Raw genomic sequence first — 23,457 nt, 5'->3', positions numbered from 1 at the left:
CCCCCGCCATCATTGGAAGATCAGCTGTTTTGGCATTTAGCCGATACAGCTGACCACATTGATGGGAGAAGGAGCGTTGCGCTCCTTCTCCCATCATCCCCCTGTCAGTGTCGGCATCTGAAGTCGCCGACATTGACAGCGGGCGCGATGACGTCACTGCCCGGCACCCGCTGTCAGGAGATCAGCGGGAGCAGCGCAGGAACCAGGAAGAGAGGGTGCTGCCTTATTACCGTGTCTGCCTATGGGGAGTGCATTATACTATATTGTGGACTATTTGGTGCATTATGCTACTGTATATGGAGGCTATCTAGGGGCCATCATACAGTGTTGAGATTACATTGTGGGGGTCATTATACATTGTTGGAGCCATCAAACAGTTTGGAGGCTACTTAGGAGTCAGTATAGTGTGTGGGTGCATTATACTGTGTATAAGAGAGCATCATGCTGTGTATAGGGGAGCTGTACAGGGGGAGACTCGGGACATTATTAAATGTAAAGTGGGCACTTATTGTTATAGGGGAACTCAGGTTACTGTGGCTATCAAAGGGGCACACAGGGCAATATTACTTTCTAGGGGACAAAATGTGGGCACTCTTTTCTAGGGCACTTGCACCCGGCATTACTATAGTATAGAGAGTTGCTTTAGAATTTAGAGGGCACAGAGAACCACACAGCAGGTGCAGTAATAGGGACACATACAGCAGCAGCGGCTCAGTATTGGGGTAGCAGGTGCAGTAATAGGGACACATATGGCAGCAGCGGCTCAGTATTGGGGTATCAGCAGGATGAGGATCAGATCATGTTTCTGGATTCAGGCAGATGTCTGTACAATCTGAGCAACCTCAATACGCTAATGGTGAGCTGAGCTTTGATATATCATAAAAAAGTGGTATCTACTTAAAAATTATCCCAATAAAAACATCAATTCATTGAGCAAAAAAACAAACCAGCACTCAGGTCCGTCATCTGCATTGGAACAATAGGGGGTTCCCATGTTGCTGGTAGCGCAAAGACTCTGAAAAAAATCCATCAAAATCTGTGTTTCAAATGCACCCCCTCTGTCTTCTTAGTCCTGCAGTGTGACCAAACCTCTGTTAGCCTCCACATGTACTGCATTGCTGTAGAGGAGTGAACCCATTTAATAATTGACACATGTCTCCAGAAGAACAAGTTGGGTACAATCTTTGGTCACTAAAATGGTATGTTTACAATTTTCACTGTACGGTATCCACTTCATGCTAATATCTGGAAAACATTTGTATGGTCAAAATAGTCAACACAACCATAGATACATTTCCTGGTGTTGTAATTTCCAACATGGGGTCACTTGTAGTGGTTTCTAGCATCTCAAGGACTCTAGAAATGGCGCCTGCAAAGTATTCCAACAAAAAAAGCTAAATATTCAATGTCCCTCCTGAGCTTGGCTTTGTGCCTTTGTAAGGTGCTAGCAGACACGTGGGATGCAGTGATTAGCAGGAGGTAGAACAAGAGTTAATGGGTTTTTTATAGAGCGTTATTATAACAGTTAATACTCCACGCAGGGAGAGATATAGTGCAGGAATATAGGTAAACAATTATAACGCAATAATAAGGGTCCAAATAACAGGTTAACTTATCAGTCTGTGGTTCCTGGATGGAGGAGGCTGGAAAATACCACGATGGCGCCGTAGGTGATGGGAGACGTCTCTGAACTGATCCCGTAGAAAAGTGAAGCAATGTCTCTTCAAGGAACTGCTTGAGTGGTAGTCTGTGGCACCACGATTGGTCAACAAAGTCCCGTAGAGGAGGCTGCGGTCATGCTACTTGCTTCAGCATGCACTGACTGGAGGGTACTGTGTCACGCGTCAGCAGCAGTCAGTGATACAGACTATTTTGTACTAGTAACGTCGGAGGCAATAGGAAGGCCAGTCTCTGAAGGTACAGTCTATATGCATGGGGGATGCAGGAGTGCAACGCGGGCCTGCTCTTTGGCGTCAGTCTGTGGAAAGGGAGTCAACCTTCTCCCGTAACACACGCTGTCTTCCTGCCAAAGACCCCATCCTGGCACGTGCCATCCCTTTTATATCAGATTTGCCCCCTACAATCAGGTGCAAAGGTCTCTTCCAGTCAGAAAGTGCTTCCCCCGACAACAATGGTGACAGCCCCGACAGTTCCGGCCCTGACACAAGAGAGAGATGACTAGCCCGGTCTGTCTCCCTACACCTGAACAGTAGTTTCCCACCACATAAAGAGTATTGCCACATTCTGTAGAAATATCACAAAATTTGGGGTAATTTTCTAATATTGCCCTTTTGTGAAGATGAAAAATTCAGACTGAAACATTTTAGTGGAAAAATATATATATTTTTTTATTCACAGACCAATAATAAAAAATGATGTGAGAAACCTTTGTTGTCAAAATGCTCACTACACCACTAGATGAGCTTGAGGGCTGTGTATTCCAAAAAGTGAAACTTGTGGGGATTTTCTGTTATTCTGACACCTCAGGGGCTCTGCTAATGGCTTCCACAATTTATTTCTGCAGAATATGAAATCCAAAAATGTTGTGCCCTTACAGTAGTGTATGACCACATACGGTATATTGTATTACTGTACTCTGGAGAAATTGCATAGGAATTTATGGGGCCATTTTATCCTAATACTCAATGTGAAAAATAGAAAATCCTAAACAATATTTTATTAGAAAAAAATAAAATTTCATCTTCATAGCCCAATGCTGTCAAATTCTGTCAAGCATCTGTGGGTTAAAAATGCTCACCGCATCCCTAAATGAATTTTTTTAGGGGTGCAATTTCCAAAATGTGGTCAGTAATGGTAGGATTCTTCCATTTTGGCTCCTCAAGGCCTCTGCAAATGTGACTTGGCAGCCGCATCTTCAATCTATTCCAGACAAATTTGCATTCTAAAAATGAAATAATGCCCCTTCCCTACAGAGCCTTGTTGTGTGCCTAAACAATAGTTTCTAACAACATATGGGGTATCGCCACATTCTAGAAAAGGTGTGCAATAGATTGTGGGGTCCGTTTTTTTCTTATTAACCCTTTTGAAACAATTTTTCCATTACAATTTGTGAAGTACCTAAACATTTAACAAGCTTCCTGACAGCAGTTTTCTTTACTTTTGAGGGGTACAGTTTTTAAAATGGAATCAATTTTTTGGAGAGTCTGTTCCAATATATAGGCCTCTCAAAGTCACTTCAGAACTGAAGAAATCTCTACAATAAGAGGGCTTAATTCATTTTCTGAAAAAATAAAAATAGACATCTCAAAAATGATGGTGAAATAAAATAGACACATGGTAAATATTTTTTTTGTGGTATGACCATTTGAAGCATAGAAAATGTAAAAAGTTTAGATATTTCTAATTTTTCAAAATGTTAAATATCAAATATTTTCATAGGTAAGCCCAAAACATATTGACCTATATTTACCATTAACATAAAGAACAATGTATTAAATAAAGTCTTGGAAAAGATTCGCTAAGATAAACAGATGAATTCCAGAGTAATTACTACTTAAAGTGATAGTGTGTCTGGGATGCAGTTACTGACAGCTCAGTCATCCAATCTAGTGCAGGGGCGTGCTGTCAGTGTGTTGATTGACAGCTCAGCCATCCAATCTGAGACTGGGTGGTGCTGGCTGTCTCCAGGTGTTCATTGTCTCAGTGGATTGCCAGGCTACTTAAATGGGCTGTTAATCCCAGGCCTCTGCCAAACCTGCATTCAGCTACTGCGTGGTTTGAATCTCTGTGCCTTGAGTTCTGCTTTGTAGATCTTTCATTGCCTGACCTTGGACCTCATTCTGACCATCCGCCTGTTTAACCCTTTCTGATGTGATCCGCTATCCTCCTGATATTCTTGGCATTCTGACCTTGGAATGTTACCTTTCTCTCATCCTTCTGTTTATGACGTACCCTCCTGGCTTTTGACCTTGGACTCCTTCACTATCCCGTCTTACGGTTTGACTGTGAGAAGTGACTCTGCGTCACCGCTTGATCCCGAAAGCCAAAATTGGCTTAGTCACTTGGGGGTTAAGTGATTTTAATTATGTATCTTGATTCACCTTTTTATTGGTTTTGCTTCTGATGTTGATCAAGGTATCTAATGTTTCAAATTCTTATTGGATAAATATAGGTATATTTTCTGTACCAGAGCTTTAAGGACAAGGAATAAGTAGCTGTCAAAGTAATAATCTATTTTGAGATAAAAGAAAAAAAGAAAGTAAATAGGAGGTTCCTCAGGACCGGCTCACCGTGCAGCATTTACCCCATTTATCATCAGGGCGTTTTTGATATAAAGTCATGGATTTTCATGTCAGTGCCAAACTTTCAGGATATCATATCCAGCTGCAATCACTGCTGTAGGGAGGGAGATGGTTGTACTGTATGATAAAACTTTGTTGTGATGGTATAGTCATTGCTTTGGTGATGGAAATTAACTTTTTCTAGTCCAAAACGGAAATGACTGCCTCAATGATCCTACTACAGAATGAGACAGATCCACTCTCTCATGTGTTGATTTTGGCACTCGGAGTGGGGGTCAGAAATGTCTCTTCCTTTTTCCTTTGCAGGATGTTCAGTGTCTGAGTCTGAACTCATTACAGCTGCTTGGATGTTTTCTTCTTTTATATTCTGTCACTCGAATAATATGATTCAGGATATAATGTATGTGGCTGATGTAATGGGTAGCATGCAGTACTTCATGCTGTTTTTGGAACTGAATATTCTTTTTGTCACATGCATTTTGTTAGGAATTGTATTTCAAATGTTACTTACCCCTTTATTATGTATACTGTTGAACTGACATTTCATAGGGGTGATTTACTGTAATTTGTAGTAGGTTCCTAAATGATTAAACTATTTAGAAGACTTACATTTTTGGTCTCGTCTGGTTCCTCTTCACTTTTGCACATCGCATTCTACCATGGCTAGGTCTGAATTGAAAGGAAAATGAATGATTTGTGCATGAGTCAATAGATACGTTGCTTTTGCACAGCATTATGTCTTTGGCATTGGGCTTCTACGGTCATTTTGGTGTGACAGATGCTGGATCAAGATTCCACAAAGTGAATTTTTTTCCTTTATTTTGTGTTACAATTACTACGCTTGCTTTATTGAGTTCCTTCTTTTGTTTTCATTTACATTTGAATGTTAATTTCCTTCGTTAAGCTGGCCACACACAATAGATGAGTCAGCCATAGTAGGCGAATTGGACCATTTTGGTCAATTATTGTGTTAAAATGAAAGCCGTGACTAATGCTTAGTTACAATTTTTTTCCCGAACTCTTTTTTGAAAATCTATATGTGTAGGTGGGTGTGTGTGTGTGTGTGTAATGTACATCTGATCTGACTTTTTTTTTTTTCTAATCCACATCTCTGGAAATAGTATTATTTCATTTTAAAGATCCTATTTTCTACTTGTAATCCCCACCAGATATGTGAAGTGTAGTAGTGAGTGTGGGTATGCAGGTATGTCCAGACAAAGCAAGTTGTATGTTCCAGCAGGTGTAGACAAGCGTATTTTTGGTCTGAGTGTGATCCAACAAAATATAACATTGGTCCATGTGCAATCTTATGGCATCATGGACAGGTTCGATTTTTGCTTCATGTCCAAGTTTGATCTGATATTCAGATTGCACTCTGTCAAGGAAGTCAGTGAGTCCATGGAAAACCTCAGACTGCACTTGGATGACATATGAATGCTGTCTAATTTCCATGGCCCCACAGAACAGAGAAGATGGAGATTTTTTTTTTACTCCTTCTCCTCACCCAAGAGAATTGGATCACACTATGCTAACACTCTGGTCAAACTCCGTTTATATGGCCACCGACTTGTTCCGCTCACTGAGACTACTAGTGCTGCTTCTAGTGCTTGTAGGTTGAGTCTCTGTTTCATAAAGGGGAAGCATGCTTCCCAGTCTGTGTTCTACCAATGCTCACTTGACTTTAGATACTTGAGAACCTCCTCCAATGCTCCCTACCTAAACAATAAGATTTTATTGTTTCTGTGAGTACAAAGAGGTTTTCCTGTGTTTGTAAGATGTGGACATTAGTGGTGTAATATGTCCTTTTTAAGATTTATCAGAGTCAATGTAAGGCGGTCATTTAGGAGCGCTGAGCAGGCAGCCCCAGGGATAAGGGAAGTGCCAGGAACCGCCGCAGCTCCAGCCAAAAACCTCCAAAGGAAGATAGACACAAGGTTAAAGATAGAAATTGGTTACAGGAAGGAGACACTGACAGTGGATGAAGTTGAGCCACAACGCGTTTCAACGTTGAAACGCGTTGTGGCTAAACTTCATCCACTGTCAGGTGTCTCCTTTCAGCGCTCCTGTGACCGATTTCTACCTTTAACTCTTTTTAAGATTTCAACAGTAGCATCACTGTAATGTGATTTATTCAGGCTCTTACAAGTTACCACATAATTATGTACAATTCTTGTTAGAGGCTTGGAAACATAATCCTCTTTAATAAGTCCTTAGACAACCTTAAGGGTTCATGCAACTCTTTCTCGAGATGTACACTTCCCAGCAAAACTTTACTTCCGGCACACTCTCCCTAACACAGTGGCGACTTTCTCTCTCCATCGCTGACCCTTTCTTGTAAAATGTTCTAGATCACTTAAGGTCCCCATACACCTTAGACCAATGTTGTCTGAATCCGACGATATCATCAGGACACCGACCAACTGATGATCAGGGGAGATGACGATTGCTGTTGTGAATTTGCTTTTTGCTCCCTCTAGTGGTTACTAGTTTTTTGACTCTGGTTTTTCTGTCATTCCTTTTATCCGCACCTGGGTCGTTAGTTAGGGGTGTTGCTATATAAGCTCCCTAGACCTTCAGTTCAATGCCTGGCAACGTAGTTATCAGAGCTAGTCTGCTGTGCTCTTGTCTACTGATCCTGGTTCCAGTTATATCAGCTAAGTCTGCCTTTTGCTTTTTGCTATTTGTTTTGGTTTTGTATTTTTGTCCAGCTTGTTCCAAATCTATATCCTGACCTTTGCTGGAAGCTCTAGGGGGCTGGTGTTCTCCCCCCGGACCGTTAGACGGTTCGGGGGTTCTTGAATTTCCAGTGTGGATTTTGATAGGGTTTTTGTTGACCATATAAGTTACCTTTCTTTATTCTGCTATCAGTAAGCGGGCCTCTCTGTGCTAAACCTGGTTCATTTCTGTGTTTGTCATTTCCTCTTACCTCACCGTTATTATTTGTGGGGGGCTTCTATCCAGCTTTGGGGTCCCCTTCTCTGGAGGCAAGAAAGGTCTTTTGTTTTCCTCTACTAGGGGTAGCTAGATTCTCCGGCTGGAGCGTGTCATCTAGAATCAACGTAGGAATGATCCCCGGCTACTTCTAGTGTTGGCGTTAGGAGTAGATATATGGTCAACCCAGTTACCACTGCCCTATGAGCTGGATTTTTGTATTCTGCAGACTTCCACGTACCTCTGAGACCCTCGCCATTGGGGTCATAACAGATTGCGCATGTCCATCTTTTGACTGCCGATCGCATCGTTTCCCTGGAAATGAGCTGCAGTTTCTCATACAGAACACATGAGCGCTCAGCCGAACAAGCACTCTTGTGTTTGGGAGAGTAGGTGAAGAGCCTGTCGTCCAATCTATCTGTCAAAGCATCGTTTAGCTGGCAGTCTAATGTGTATGGCCAGCTTAACTTGCAAGATGCCAATCTTCACTTGATGCACACTACAACTTTCCTTATTAGTTGAAAATTATACCTGGATCCAAAATTTTAGCTTGGTTATGTAATATATAGCTCTTTACCCTGAGGCATGCTGCTACTGCTTTCTTCCTCCGTGTCTTCTCACTTCTTGTACATATCAGGTGGTCTCACATTCCCCTTTAATGGCAGTGTCAGGATTTTGTTGTCCTTCTGTGGATTTACCACCAGTGGCTGCTATTATTCACTTTGACAAATTATGATAGTTTTTGATCCTTTCCACTAAAGGCTGCTATTGCGTTACTGCAATATCCCTTTAGTAAGATGGCAGATGTTGAATTTGTGGAAGCCATCTTGTTTCCTGCTTGGGCCTACTTGAAAGCACTTGAAAAACTAAATCGTTGCTTGAGTATTGCGTCTAGCCATTAGTCTAGTTCCAGTCTCCAGCTCCTGAAAATTGTCTGACCCAGACTATTCCACTCTTTTCCAGATTACTCCTAATATTGCTAGTGCTACTTCCAAGAACTTCAACTACCACTTGCTGTGCCAGTTCGTGCTCCTTCGGTCACTGGATTTCAGCCATGCTCCAGCACTATTGTAACAGGCAGACTAGACTTTTACCAAACAAAACAACTAGGAGTAAATTTTCCAGACTTTGTTTCTCATTTTCTTTTATACCCATATCTGTTCCTATGCTGTGGCACCAATTGGAAGGAGCTGCTCAATAATTCTCACTCTACCTATGGTGTGGTTGCTTTTCCAGCTGCATAACAGCTCCTGCCTGAGTCCACCTCCTTCACATGTAGCTACAGATTCAGCAATATCTTTACATGGCCAGTCCATTACTGAGAAATCAGTGTTTGAATTTATATGCAAATGAGGCTAAAGATCTAGCATAGATCTGAAGCCTTAGGTACTCCAGCTCTATTCCCCACCCAGAACCACCTTCTCTTGCTTGACTGATGTCTAAAGTCTCACCGCATAGAGGATGTCTGTCAAGCAGGAGGACGCGGTGCTGGGCAAGGAATAGAGCTGGAGTGGCAGAGGCTTCAAATCTACAAATAACTCTTCAGTTTCATTTTATATATCCATTCAATTCTGATTTCTCAGCTATGGAGGAACAGACTGGCCATGTAAAGATATTTCTGGACTTGTCTTTGAAACAGCTACATGCACGTATAAGTAGCCTGGGGATGAAATTCTGCTGACAGATTTCCTTTAAGGACATAATATTTAACTACTGTACAGGTGCATCGTTTTTGTTAATATTGGCAATGCACTGTATATTTTGGCACCAGTGCAGAAGATAACATGCTCTTATTTGTCCTTTATTCCATGTTGCGGTTTGTTGAGAAAGTAATTACAAGGAACACATTTTTCATGTACGGCTTGTTGAGCAAATGGGACACTAATTTTTTTTTTTTAAATAATTTTTTTCTTATGTAGAGCATGATCAGATTTGATGTCTAACATTATACACTAGGCATTGCAACCTATGCTTTCCCTTCCCAATAGTGTGACTGTGTGAGATGCAATTTTACTGTTCCATTACAATATCTTCTGGAGCTTATTCTACTGAGATATGAATTATTTGTCTGTGCCGTTAGCACTGATTGGCACCCACAGTTATAGAAAGTTCTTGTTCTGCCTTTCTCAACTAGAGGATGTTGTGTCCATATTTGCTTTAAATATCTACGAGTAAAAGAGAAAATGTGACAGTGGATGTGTAGGAATAGGAGACTGAACTCTCCTGTTTCTGATGAGCAAAGCTTTTAGGCACGGCTGTAAACTCTACTCAGCCTTTATGTAATTATCATAATTCTATTTACTCGCTGTAATATTCTATTGTAATTGTGATTCCAACACTCAATGTACGAGGATTTCGAAATGGTCTGTTTTCAGTGGTGGACGCATAGGAAACCGATGGCGGTATTTCTTGGTTGGATGATGTATGAATTGCAACGACAGATGAAAATTTCATTATTTCTTTCATTTGTGTTTAGCAGACTTCATCAAACCTCACCTATTGTCAGGACTTCTTAGCCTTTTCTGTCTAAAGTGAACCTGTTTTCTTCTCCAGGCCCCCTGAACTGCCAACATGTCTTTACTGAACAGTTTATTTACTCCCTAACAAGACCCTTTTCATCGATTTTATAGCTTTTTATAATCTCCATAAAATCGTTCACAATATGTAAGTTAGTGGGTGACTAGTCATAGGTGCATTGTCTTCCCTGAACCAATCTTCCCATTAACCATGTTATCAGTGACACTAGATGGTGGCCCGATTCTAACGCATCGGGTATTCTAGAATATGTATGTAGTATATAGCACAGTTCACATAGTATATAACACAGCCCACGTAGTATATAACACAGCCCACGTAGTATATTGCACAGCCCACATAGTATATAACACAGCCCACGTAGTATATAACACAGCAAATGTAGTATATTGCACAGCCACGTAGTACATAACACAGGCCACGCAGTATATAACACAGGCCACGCAGTATATAACACAGGCCACGCAGTATATAACACAGACCACGCAGTATATAACACATGCCACGCAGTATATAATGCAGGCCACGCAGTATATAGCACAGGCCACGTAGTATATAGCACAGGCCACGTAGTATATTGCCCAGCCCACGTAGTATATTGCCCAGCCCACGTAGTTTATTGCACAGCCGCATAGTATATAACACAGCCGACGCAGTATATAACACAGCCCATGCAGTATATTGCACAGCCACGCAGTATATAGCACAGCCCACGTAGTATATAGCAGTGTGAGAATATCCCTGTTAAAAAAAACAATTAAAATAAAAAATAGTTACCGTATATACTCCCCTTCCGGCGGTCCCTGGATCCAGCCCAGGACTTTAGCGATGCTCGTCGCGACGCTCCGTTCCCAGTAATGCCTTTCAGCAATATCCCGTGATCATGTAGCAGTCTCGCGAGACCGCTAGGTCATCATCTCGCGAGACCGCTACGTGATCTCGAGTCATTGCCGCAATGCATTCTTGGGATCGGAGTGTCGCGAGGAGCGGGAATGGTTGCGACCTGGATTTCTGTTACAGAAGTTACAGACAAACAGACGGAAGTGACCCTTAGACAATTATATAGATAGATGATTTGCAAGAGCGGCGTCGCCACTGGCTACTTGCAAAACTCGTGCATGCTCATGGCAAATTCCTTCATGGTAATGTGCAGTGAAGCCACATGTTTCAACAGCGCATTTCTAGGTGGGCATTAAAAAAAAAAGGACTCAGCCAGTCACCACCGCTGGCTCTCTGCAAATTTCGCGGTCCTGCGTGACAGCTGCCTCCCTGGGCGTGCGCAGGATGCCGATGAAGCATTGTGGCTTACAATCTGCTTTACTGCACATTGCTGAGGAGACATCAGGGACACCACCCTTTTCAAATTATGTCACTCATAGCCATAGGGGCTTGATAATATGATTAGTGGGAAGATCAGTCTGGGGAAAACAATAACCCCATGACTAGCCACCCACTAAATAGTATAGCTACCACAATTATAACATTGTTTTTATGGAGAGTAAAAATCTATAAACCAGGAAGGGGACTTTTTTGGATGTATGTATAAGGTTGGCTCAAAACATGGTGGCGGTTTGTGGGGGTCCTTGGGAATCTGACAGGTTCTCTTTAAGGCCTTACAGCCCGAACATAGTGAAACCTGAGCTTATGTCTAAATGAGAAATAATCAGTTATTGCCACAGCCGGAGTAATGTCTGTGCTCCAGAACCTATGAATACATGATCACCGGAAGTGACCAACCCCAACTAATGTTCACTTTAAAAATCCCCACCTAAAAGTTTATAGGTGGCTTTTAAGGGAGTTACGAAAGAGTAAAAGCTTGCTGTAAAATCTTGTGTCCTGTCAAAATAAAGTTTGAGTACTTTTGGTCAATTTTGTTATTTTCCCTGAATCTGATATTCTTGGTGGATGCCACCTGTTCTCCTTCTGCACTTTTTTGCTTAGTGTATGTTGGTAGTTCAACAATCCCAAACTACATTTGTAACCTGCACTGTTCTCTGCTTCTCTCTCCTAGAACCTACCCCTTATGTGCTCAATGCCAGACCGTTATAGAGCCAGTCCATGCATGTGAGAACAGGACTAGAGGGGAGAAATACTGCAGAAAACAAGCACTGTTTTGGTACTCTAGTTCCTTAAAGGAAAACCATCATCAGTTGTTTTTTTTTAATTATGTAATCTAAGCGCAACAAAATGTTGAGGCAGAGGCAATGTCGGTTACTGGGCTCCTCATTGCAGTTTCAATAAAATCAGTGTTTTATCAGCAGGATATTATCACTAGATGTCTTGTGCCACATAGTCCTTCTATCTCCATCCCCATCACTTATCAGCACTTTTTGCCTATGCACAGTGTACACAGAAAGCTGCCAATCAGTGGTGCGGGTAGGTTACACAGAGCTCAGTATTCAGAGAACTGCTAGATCTGTTGCAGTGATTTGATCAAAATGGCAGCAAGCAGCCCAGTAAGTGAGTTATCACTGGAAATGAGGTCTCTGCCCCTACATTATGCTGCTCTCCAATTACATAGCAAAAAATCTGGTGATGGTTTTCCTTTAATGCAACAAATTCCAGCTATAGTTTTAAGTATTTGCACACTGAGGCAAAACTTTACCATAGAAGTAAATTCATGTGCAAAGAAATTTTAATGTATTAAAAAAAAATAATTTATTTGGCCATATACTTTTGTATAATAGTAATCAAAATGCACGATTTAAACTAAATCTATTTGAACAGGTCGTTGACACATCATCATGGTCTGGAAAGTAGTCAGCCATGTTACCAGTTTCATTACAGTTTTGATTAACTTTTCTAACTGCCGTAGTTTTATTTTTTTATACTTTGCCCCAGGTTTTATTTACAGCCTTTAAAAGGGTGAATTAATTTGCAGCATATTTGTTACAGAAATTTCTGCCACTGTCCCATACATATGAATGTAAAGAAAAGAAAATCCATGCCCATGCTGCAGAAGCAGCCCCATTCAAATGTATGCCACTGATTTATAGTCACAGTATTTTGGCACCCATCTGCCATAATCTTCCTAGCACTATTGGAAGCAGACGACAAGATTGTCTACAGACACAACCGTAAAAACTTAACGGAGCTGCTATAATGTGATTCCCTTTTAATGTTGCGGGACCTTGCCTGGTAAACATGAATGCAGAATTGTGTGCAGATTTAGAGCCTGCAGGTAATGCTCAGAGATTAATGATCACTATATCAGGTTAATATCTTTGGCTATTAGCCAGGAAGGAGAGCCGATAATTGACCATCCATCTAATTCGTGATCAGCCATTAATTCGGGGATACAGGAAATCTGCGTATGCCCAGTTGCAATTTACAGAAGGCAGACAGGCTGATCTTCTGACATCGGGGCTAGCTTCATATGTAGAAGGACTTGTCAAAAGAATCAATATAAAATTTATACTTTTAGTTTTATATTTTTACTGGGTACATTTGAGTATGATAAACTTACATAGTTAAATAGGTTGGAAAAAGACATAGGTCCATCAAGTTCAACCTTTCTCCACCTATTACCCACAATATTATTTGTATCAAGGAAATTGTTCAGCCCTTTTTTAAAGGCTGTTACAGTGTCTTCCATTACTACCTCTTGTGGTCGGCATTCCACAGTCTGACTGCTCTAACTTTAAAGATCCCTTTCCTATTTAGCTGCCGGAATCTCCTTTCTTCCACCCGTAATGAGTGCCCCCTGGTCCCTAGTACAGTCCTTGGAAGGAATAAGCCATGCGCCTGTCCTTTGTACTGGCCACACATATCTTTATACAGATCCCCTCTGAAGCGTCTTTTTTCTAAGCTAAACAAGCCCAACTTTTCCAATCTCTCCTCATATGAGGGCCTCCTTCCCTTGTTCTGAGATATCTGATGTTCTATATACTGTAGACATGTCAATTTTGCTTTAATTTCAATAAAGGTGGAGTTACTGGTTATTGGTAGTAGAGGAGATTGTGGCATTCCAAAAATGAAGCCAAACCCCTCAGCTGGCTCGTCTTTGAAGCCTGAGGATTAGAAGTTTAGATTAATAAATCCTTTAGTAATGGTAGCCAAAATAATTAAAAGATGTCATAAATGCAATGCAAAAAGAGTATGATTTTATTAGCATGTAGCCAGTTTTAAATTTTTCCAAGATGGAGAAAATAGTGGGGGCTTACAAAGTAATCATAAGGACCCACCCTACCATGAGAGCTGTTTTATAACAGATCTTTATATTGAGGTTCCTGCCAGTGTCTTTTGAGCAGAATGGACAACTTTCATTAACAGTCTACATGCAATGCTAAATGTGGGTTAGGCTAGAACCAATCGAGGCAGTTTTTAATAAAAATGTTTGTGTCCCATATTAGAGTATGGCGTCCTGCAACTTCTGTATGTGCATTCATGAATTGAGGGACACCAATGGTAGCTGGTGCTGTTGAGGCCAAAAAACAGATATGTTGGGTCTAAGTTGGGTCTCCCAGGGACCCGTAAAGATGTTCTGGTTGGTAAACATCCCTGGTAACCATGTATGTCTAATGGCTAAAAGATGTCTAATGATGTCCAAACTCACTTGTGATGTTCTTTGTTTGTGGTTCATTAAATATTTATTAAATTCTAACAAGTGTTTAAGACTATAAGTCTATATAAATAATTAAAAATACATAATAACATATGCCTGAAAAGTATATATGGATATCTGTCTTAAAAAATCCTGCAAAGCCAAGGGAGACAAAGGGTATAAAAATCTAATATATACTCCAAGATATGGAATTTTATAAAGTTTGTCACCCTTTAGAAGTACCTTTCACTTGTAGTACATCAGGATTAGTACACTGCAGGTAGGGTTCAGATGGCTGTATTTCATGGTCTGCATATGGAGGACATTGCAAGGACTGACTGTGGATATCCGAACTTGTACTTACATTTTTACATATTCCTATGAGGTTGTCAGTTTCGGTCAGGAGACATGAGGGTAGTCCTAACACTGCAGTTTGTATATGGACCATGAAATACTTTTGGAGCGCCCCCACACCGCCGCAGGGCCGAGGGGTACCCGGAGCCGGGCCTCTGGGATCTCAGTTCTGGGGTTGTCACGGTGGCTAGACCCGGTCCGTGGCCCTGTCTGTCAGTGGGGGACGTCCGGTGCAATAAGTGGTGTTGTAACGGTGCAGTTGCGGGGTGCAGGTCGCGGTAAATAACGAGGACACCAGGTTGCAGTCTCTTTACCTCTTTACTGGAGATCTCTGAGTCCTCAGTCCAGAATACGGTTCACCAGGCTGCGCAAGTCCGGCCGGTCCAATGGCACTTCCAGAGTTCTCTTCACAGGTGGAAATCGGTGCCTTCCTTCTTAGCGCTATGTGTTGTAGTCCTCCCCTGCTGTGCTTACGGAAAGTACCCCACAACTGTTGTGTCTGTTTCTTAAGTTCCCTCACAACTCGATTAAATGATGTTCTTCTAATCGTCCGTCCCTCCCTGATGTTACGGTTAGAACGGCACCCGTTTGTCGGGTAGGCCTGGAGTTCTTCCGGGACCCTAGAGACGCCCCTCTCCCGCAATTGCCTCCCAAGACTTCATAGGTGATATGTGTTAGACAGCCCGCCTTAAACTGACTGTCCTGCCGCTGTTTAGAGTATTGCTTGAAGCGGAATGTTATAATACTCCCTCGGCGTTCCGGCCACCGGTAGTGCGCCTCAGTAGGGTGTTGCTTCGGTCTTACAGCACGACCCCTACTGGAATTCTCCTATTGCTTGATCTCGTTTCTCACTCAGCACAATCTATCTCGCTTCTAATCCTTTCTTAGGGCACCGCCGCTATTCTGAGCAGGCACGGTCCCGTTACGTTCTTTCCAATGCCAAGCCTCTGCCAGGATCCCACCCCTGGCAGAGACCCTACTGTCTCTTCCTCCACAACACCCTCTGCCACAAGGTGTTGCTTCGTTCAATCCAGTCAGCTTTCTCTGATCTAACTTCCTGCCTGACCCCCAGTTTACCCACTATGGTAGGGAGTGGCCTAATGAATAGAACCCTTAGCTCCCCCCGGAGGCCCGGCTGTGAAATGTATTGGTGTCTGTGATACCTGATCAGATGAACTCCTTCAGTGCCATCGGACGCACCATAGCTCCCCATAGTGGCGGAGCCACAGTACTGCAACGACCAGGACTCTGGGGCGCTGCACTTTCACCTGTCTGAGTACAGGGTGGAGAGACAAGAGGCTTAGACAGGGAAAGTCCTGTACTCTTACTCTTAGAATATCATGGATCTTGCTGTGCAGCAGTTGAAATAATCTTCTAAAGGAGCATGGACTGGGCAATTAAAAGGTGTGTAGGAGAGAAGAAATCAAAATAAGTTAATGAGATGTATGACAAAAAAAATCATAAATGTGCTGCTCTTTGAGAATAATAAAATGGTGAAGAAAAAGTTTTGATACTCATTAATGGAAGCTGTGAAATAATCTTTATTTAGCTAATTTCCCCCTAGTGATGACTGCAGGAAAATGCTATGACTCAGTTCAGTAGTGGGATGCCTCCCTTCACCATGGGCCCCATAGCAGTGACATGGTTTACCTCTTTGATATTCTACTGATTAAAAAAAAAAAAAAACATTGCTTCTAATTTTATTTCTTTTGATTTATATGGTTAAATCTTAGTCTAAAAAAGGAAATATTGAAAGTGGTATTTTAGCATAAGTCCGGTACAACACATCCACTTGATAAGGTTAGTTTCACACTAGCGTTTATCTCATCTGCGGCGGGCTGCGGACTTCCTCCGTGAAGCCCCGCCCCCGCCACACCTCCGCCGCTAGCTCCGCCTACTTCTGCATGCGGCCTGTGCACCTATATTTTACATTAGGTAAGCAGGTTGTGCCGCAGTATGCGGATGGTGCCGCATGCATCATTTTGACGATGCGGGAAAAAAAAAATGCTACATGGCTGCGTCTACGATGGTAGCCACATCGTCAAAACGACGCATGCGGCACCATCCGCATACTGCGGCACGACCTGCGTACCTAATGTAAAATATAGGTACACAGGCCGCATGCAGAAGTAGGCGGAGCTAGTGGCGGAGGTGCGGTGGGGGGCGGGGCTTCACGGAGGAAGTCCGCAGCCCGCTGCAGATCAGGTAAACGCTAGTGTGAAACTAGCCTAAGTCATTACTTTTATATCCACATGGGTTCCACTGCTCAGTTTTCCACGATCGCCACTTGTGGCCCTCATTCTCACCTGGCTAGGAAAGAATTGCATGCTCCTTGCTTTTCTATTCAAAGTCTATTGTGCTGAAGATGCCAAATCCTGAGCTCGACTATTTTTGGCAGTGCCATAGATTTGAGTGAAGGGCCGTCCTGTTCCATTAAACACCTTCTTCACCCAGTTTTATTCTGCTTGGTGACCAGTGAAGGTCTCAACCTTGGACTCCATGATGATTTAAAAGTTATATCCTATTCACTAGAATGTCCCTTTATGGCTCTCTTTTTAGTTTTCTTCATTATTAACTTTACAATTTTTTTGTGTCTAAAGTTTTCTAAATCCAGATTATAAGTACTTATTCTTCTTGTTTTTTTCTCTTCTTGTTTTATAGAAATGATAGTGTATGGACCATTTTGCTCATCTAGAATCTCCTAGAATTAATCTGGAAGCCACCCAACTGTTAACAGAAATACAGCCTGATAATTCCTACTTTCTCTGGAGTAAACAGCTGGATGAAACAACCTTAAAAATGCATGACTGGTGACAATACAGTATCGGATTCAAGCTTTGCGGAGATAAAAAAACAAACAATTCAACATCTGCTACAGAAGTAAATGTTTTCCATGATGATATGTATTTCTCTCCAAAATGCAAACCTGATGTATGTATAAGACATTTTATAGAAAAATAAAAAGCAAGAGAAATCCTGATGGTCAAGATGACCTCGGAGGATGTAGCTGCTTCTGTTATTTTACGGTCTGTGCATGGAAAAGTGATATCTTCTCAGTCAACTGGAGATAAAAATTCTATGAATACTTTGAATAGTAGGGTTATAAAAAGATCCAGAACAGTCCATGAAGAAGAGATTGAGGAGACAGCGGCCTGCATAACTCGGTCGAAAGGGCATCGTGGTGGGATTTCTGTAGTAAAGTCTTTTGCGATAGAAGAAACCAGAGAAGGCGTAGAAGATCAACATGGGAAACCTTGCATATCAAATGCCGTTGACTGCTTCAGCATAAATAGTAAAGTGTTAGAAAAGGCTTGCAAAGCCAGCCTAGGTTTCCATCCATTTTACAAATCGTACAATCCTTTAAAAGGTAAAAATGTATCCTCGGAGCTCCAGATTCCTGCAGTACTCACAGAAATTAATTTGAAAGTGGATCGATCACCAGTGGACAAGAGGGCATTAGAGGGTCAGCTAATGGTAAATGATCAATGCACAGGTGCAGTTAGCTGCATTCCTACATTACATCTAACTTCTTCCCCTCCCAAGAGCTCTCTATGTGCCACAAATAACCCATGTTTTTTTGCCAGCCATTTACAGACAATGAAAAGAGATTGCTACGGCAGTTTTGTCTCCGGCTCCTGTCATTTAAACAGCCGTTCTGAAAGCTGTGACAGTAACGATGGACGAGTAGGTTTCTGTGGTGAAGGAGGTCATCATGTGAATAATCAATCAAGGTTGTGCTCAGAAAAAGCACCAGTATTTCCCAGTGACAGCGCTCACGGACAGGATTTACTTTGTGTTGTGTCCTCAAATCCATTACAAAGTCAAGAGACCTGTGAAAGCTTCATGGATGAAGCGGATAATGATTTATCGAGAAGCAGAAAAGACCGCTCCACTCTGCTGGTCAGGAGGTTTTGTAAAAATTATAAAGAGGTGAAAAAGTCTGTTTATACGAGAACCAGCGCAATTGTTAAATCACTGCCACCTGGTCACTTTGGGACTAGAGCGTGTTGTTTTGTTAAGCAGAAACAAGAAAGGACAAATGAACTCAAGTGTCACTGGATAACTGATCAATGGCTGACATCTGCTCAGGGTTCATCCAGGAGAGGGGACTTACTCTACTACTTGGTCAGAATGACCGTATATGGGGTAAGAACGAGTATTATGTATTTTATTATACTTTATCATGTTGTATTTATGAAGAGTGGCATAAAATATTTTTCATCCTTCTTGTTGCCAAGTTCTTGATTAGATACAGTTCTAAAGTGCCTGTAAAGACAAGCCACTTTGCAATATACTTGTTATTAAAATTCCTCTCTGTTATCAAGATAACATTACTTTTTTATTTGATTGTTTACAGCTCTTTGCCTATGTTACCGGCGACCACTATGGTCTAGCAGTGATGGTCGAATATGCCCTGGTCTTACAAGGTCTTTCCAATAGAGTTTGCAAGCACTGCACTGAAGCTTGCCAGGATTGCTGGACTGCAATGTTAGCTCTCAATCCCTGCCAGCTTCACTGCTACTGTGCTACTAATGCTGCCGAGGCAATGCTGCCTTATATAGCAGCGCAGAGTTTGAGCCAGCTGTGGAATGATGCTGCAAGTTCCAACTGTCAATCAAGTAAGAGGCCACACCCCACAGGAAACGGAGTGAACTGATAAGAACCCCTAAAGAAGGTCTCCCACGAATATTTTTTTTCATCAGTTCTGTGTATATGTGTATTAATATACTGACCTACTGCCTCCTTTTCCAGAATACAGTGCTGTTCTGCTCCGCTTCTGAGTGACGTCACCTCTCCGCAGATTCTCCAGGTCACACTGCGCTCTGCTTGACCCAGAAGTGGTTTTTACAATGTAAGTCGATGGATCATCAGAATGAGACTCAATAAATTACATTGTAAAAGAGACTTCCGGCTTATGCATAGAGTGACCTGGGTAGTCTGAAGAAGTCACTGAGAAGATGAGAAGATCGGCGCGAGTACACTCATGCTGCATTACATGCACATATAAACTGAATTAGTGAAAAAAAATATTCATGGGAGGGCTTCTTTAAGATGTCCATATATACAGTATGGGAGCAGTTGTCTGCTGTTTATGGGGGCATCCCGACTTTCCCAACACAAAATCTTAAGAAAGGGAAGAATTGCTAAAATAGGCCCAATGTAATACATGTAATGTAATACATGTAAGAATATGTTCACACGCCGCAGATTTGTTTCAGAAATCTTAGTAACTCAAAATCAGTTCTATACATAAGGATGTATTATGGTATTTCTGCAGCCTGTGTTCTTCAATGTACAATGTACTTTGAGCAAAATTAGTAGAGAAATAATCCATTTTGTGTTAATATCTCCACGTTGTAGTGGTTTATAGATAAAATAGTGTATGTCATCAATGATGATAGCCAAGTGCTAATTCAGTTGATGTAGCCAACAGCTAATCAAGCTATTTTATCTTCCTAACGAATTGAAGCAGAACTTATATAAGAAGGAAAATTGTGTTATTAATAATACGTGAGCTTTTATTACTTGTTCTCTGTTGTTTTTATGTTCAATTGTGTATATACAGCTCTGCCAAAAATTAAGAGACCACCACATCAAAACCCTGTCATGGGCAGCCCAATCTCCAGACTTGAACCCCATTGAAAACCTCTGGAACGTAAAGGAGGATGATGGATAGTCACAAGCCATCAAACAAAGAAGAACTGCTTACATTTTTGCGCCAGAAGCAGTGTGAAAGACTGGTGAAAAGCATGCCAAGACGCATGAAAGCTGTGATTAAAAATCATGGTTATTCCACAAAATATTGATTTCTGAACTCTTCCGGAGTTAAAACATTAGTATTGTTGTTTCTAAATTATTATGAACTTGTTTTTTTTTGCATTATTTGAGGTCTGAAAGCACTGTTTTGTTTTTTTAAAAATTTTGACCATTTTTCTTTTTCAGAAAAAACTACAAAATTTATCGCTTGGAAATGCGGAGACATGTTGTCAGAAGTTTATAGACTAAAAGAACAATTTACATTTTACTCAAAAATATACCTACAGTATAAAGAGAAAAATCAGACATGAACATTTTGCAGTGGTCTCTTAATTTTTGACAGAGCTGTATATCTCTACACGGCAACTGAAATAAATATTGAACACGTCACCATTATTCTAAGTACCGTATATACCCGAGAATTTCAGCCCATTTTTTTTAGGCTAAAATTGCCCCTCTCGGCTTATACTCGAGTCATACCCAGGGGTCGGCAGGAGAGGGCGAGCGGAGCTGCGTAATAATACTCACCTGCTCCTGGCGTGGTCCCTGCACGTCCCTGGTTCCCCGTCTCCAGCAGCTTCTTCCTGTAGTGAGCGGTCACATGGTACCGCTCATTACAGCAATGAATATGGACCCGACTCCACTCTCATAGGGGTGGAGCCGCATATTCATTACTGTAATGAGCGGTATCATGTGACAGATCACTACAGGAAGAAGCTGCCGGCGCCGAAGAACAAACGTGAAGAGACCGCACCAGGAGCAGGTGAGTATGACGGGGGGCAGTGCGCGATATTCACCTGCTTCCTGTTCCACCGTCGGTGCCGCTCCGTCTTCCGCGTCCTCTGCAGTGATGCTCAGGTCAGAGGGCGCGATGACGCGATTAGTGCGCGCCGCCCGCTGCCTGAACAGTCAGTGCAGAGGACGGGGAAGACACAGCGGCGGAAGGCGCCGGAACGGGGAGCAGGTGAATATAGCAAGTGCCGGGGGCCTGAGAGGTGATTAAGTCATTTTTTATTTTTTTAATCGCAGCAACAGCATATGGGGCAAATATCTGTATGGAGCATCTTATGTGGCCATGTGCAGTATTACATGGGGAAAATATCTGTATGGAGCATCTTATGGGGCCATGTGCACCATTTTATGGGGCAAATATCTGTGTGGAGCATCTTATGTGGCCATGTGCAGCATTATATGGGGCAAATATCTGTATGGAGCATCTTATGTGGCCATGTGCAGCATTATATGGGGCAAATATCTGTATGGAGCATCTTATGGAGCCATGTGCAGCATTTTATGGGGCAAATATCTGTATGGAGCATCTTATGGGGCCATGTGCAGCATTTTATGGGGCAAATATCTGTATGGAGCATCTTATGGGGCCATGTGCAGCATTATATGGGGCAAATATCTGTATGGAGGATCTTATGGGGCCATGTGCAGCATTATATGGGGCAAATATCTGTATGGAGCATCTTATGGGGCCATGTGCAGCATTATATGGGGCAAATATCTGTATGGAGGATCTTATGGGGCCATGTGCAGCATTATATGGGGCAAATATCTGTATGGGGCATCTTATGGGGCCATGTGCAGCATTATATGGGGCAAATATCTGTATGGGGCCATGTGCAGCATTATATGGGGCAAATATCTGTATGGGGCCATGTGCAGCATTATATGGGGCAGATATCTCTATGGAGCATCTTATGGGGCCATAATCCGCATTTGTGGAGCATTATATGGGGCAAATGTGTCTATGGAGCATCTTATGGGGCCATAATCAACATTTGTGCAGCATTATATGGGGCATATTTTAATATGGAGCATCTTATGGAGCCATCATGAACTGTATGGAGCATTATATGGGGCTCCTGATTCAATATGGATATTCAAAAACACTTAAACTACTGATGTTTCAATTACGGTAATTGTACTTTTATTGGTGTCTATTTTTATTTTTGAAATTTACCAGTAGCTGCTGCATTTTCCACCCTAGGCTTATACTTGAGTCATTAAGTTTTCCCAGTTTTTTTGTGTCAAAATTAGGGGGCTTGGCTTATACTCGGGTTGGCTTATACTCGAGTATATATGGTAATTATATTTTAAAATGTGCTATTTTCCTTAAATTATCACCAGATATCAATAACAAATTTATGGAAGGAACTAAAATTCAGAGTTCATAGAAGAAGCCCAAGGGAACATTTAGGATTTGAAGAGTGTTTGTGTGGAAGAATGGGCCAAAATCACACCTGAGCAATGTATGCAACTAGTTTCTCCATACAGGAGGAGTCTTGATGCTGTCATCACTAACAAAGGCTTTTGTACAAAGTATTAATTACTAGGGATGATCAAATAGCTTCAGATAGGTGCGTATCTGAATAGCTATAGCGCTTCCCGAATAGCTTTATCAGTAACCTGGATACCTGGAGCGCTCCCGATAATCAGCTGTTCGGCGCCTCAGCTGCATGTGTCGCAGCTGGTTCACTGTCACAACACATGCATGGATAGACTGTTTCTTGGGCTACCCATGCATGTGCTGTGACTGTCACGCAGCCGCAACACATGCAGCTGTGGTGCTTAACGGCTGACTATCGATAGTGATCCAGGTTACAGATGCAGCTACTTGGGAAGCGCTATAGCTGTATGGATAGGAACTTATCCGAAGCTATTCGATCATCCCTATTAATTCCATTTCAGTAAGAGTGTTCAATACTTTTTTCCTGTGTCATTTCTCATGGCCACACAAGGCCCATTCATACAATAAAACACCTGAGACAAAATTAGTGGAAATAATGGCCGTGTCATTTATTTTGAGTTACCATTAAAATCGTAAAACACATTTCCCAATTTTTTTAAAAACTTAACTCTTGAAACACCGGAAATTTTGAAAACCCATCTAAAGACCAATCCACCCAAAGGGCGATTTTCCAATAGCCAGGGATCATAGTGACCTGGCCCCCCCCAAAACAGAACAGCCATTTTTCCACCATTGTCTGCAGATCCAAGTTAAAAATATCTAAACCTATATCAGAAAGGTGAATTAAATCGTTCTTGTACAATCCGGGTAAAAAACCT

At 41.9% G+C, this 23,457-nt stretch overlaps 1 protein-coding gene across 3 annotated transcripts in view; it reads left to right on the top strand.

Moving 5' to 3' along the window:
- PLCE1 (phospholipase C epsilon 1) overlaps nt 1–23,457 on the top strand; it is a 328,150-nt gene that overhangs the window by 16,261 nt on the left and 288,432 nt on the right. For all 3 annotated transcript variants that reach the window (XM_077258972.1, XM_077258973.1, XM_077258971.1), the window contains exon 2: nt 17,287–18,771. In XM_077258972.1, coding sequence (XP_077115087.1) covers nt 17,605–18,771 — 1,167 coding nt within the window. In that variant the 5' untranslated portion in view covers nt 17,287–17,604. The remainder of the gene's footprint in view (nt 1–17,286; nt 18,772–23,457) is intronic.

Source organism: Ranitomeya variabilis, chromosome 4, assembly GCF_051348905.1.
Source record: "Ranitomeya variabilis isolate aRanVar5 chromosome 4, aRanVar5.hap1, whole genome shotgun sequence".
NCBI lineage: Eukaryota > Metazoa > Chordata > Amphibia > Anura > Dendrobatidae > Ranitomeya > Ranitomeya variabilis.
Note: the sequence above shows the minus strand (reverse complement) of the source record. Positions and strands in the feature narration are given on the sequence as shown.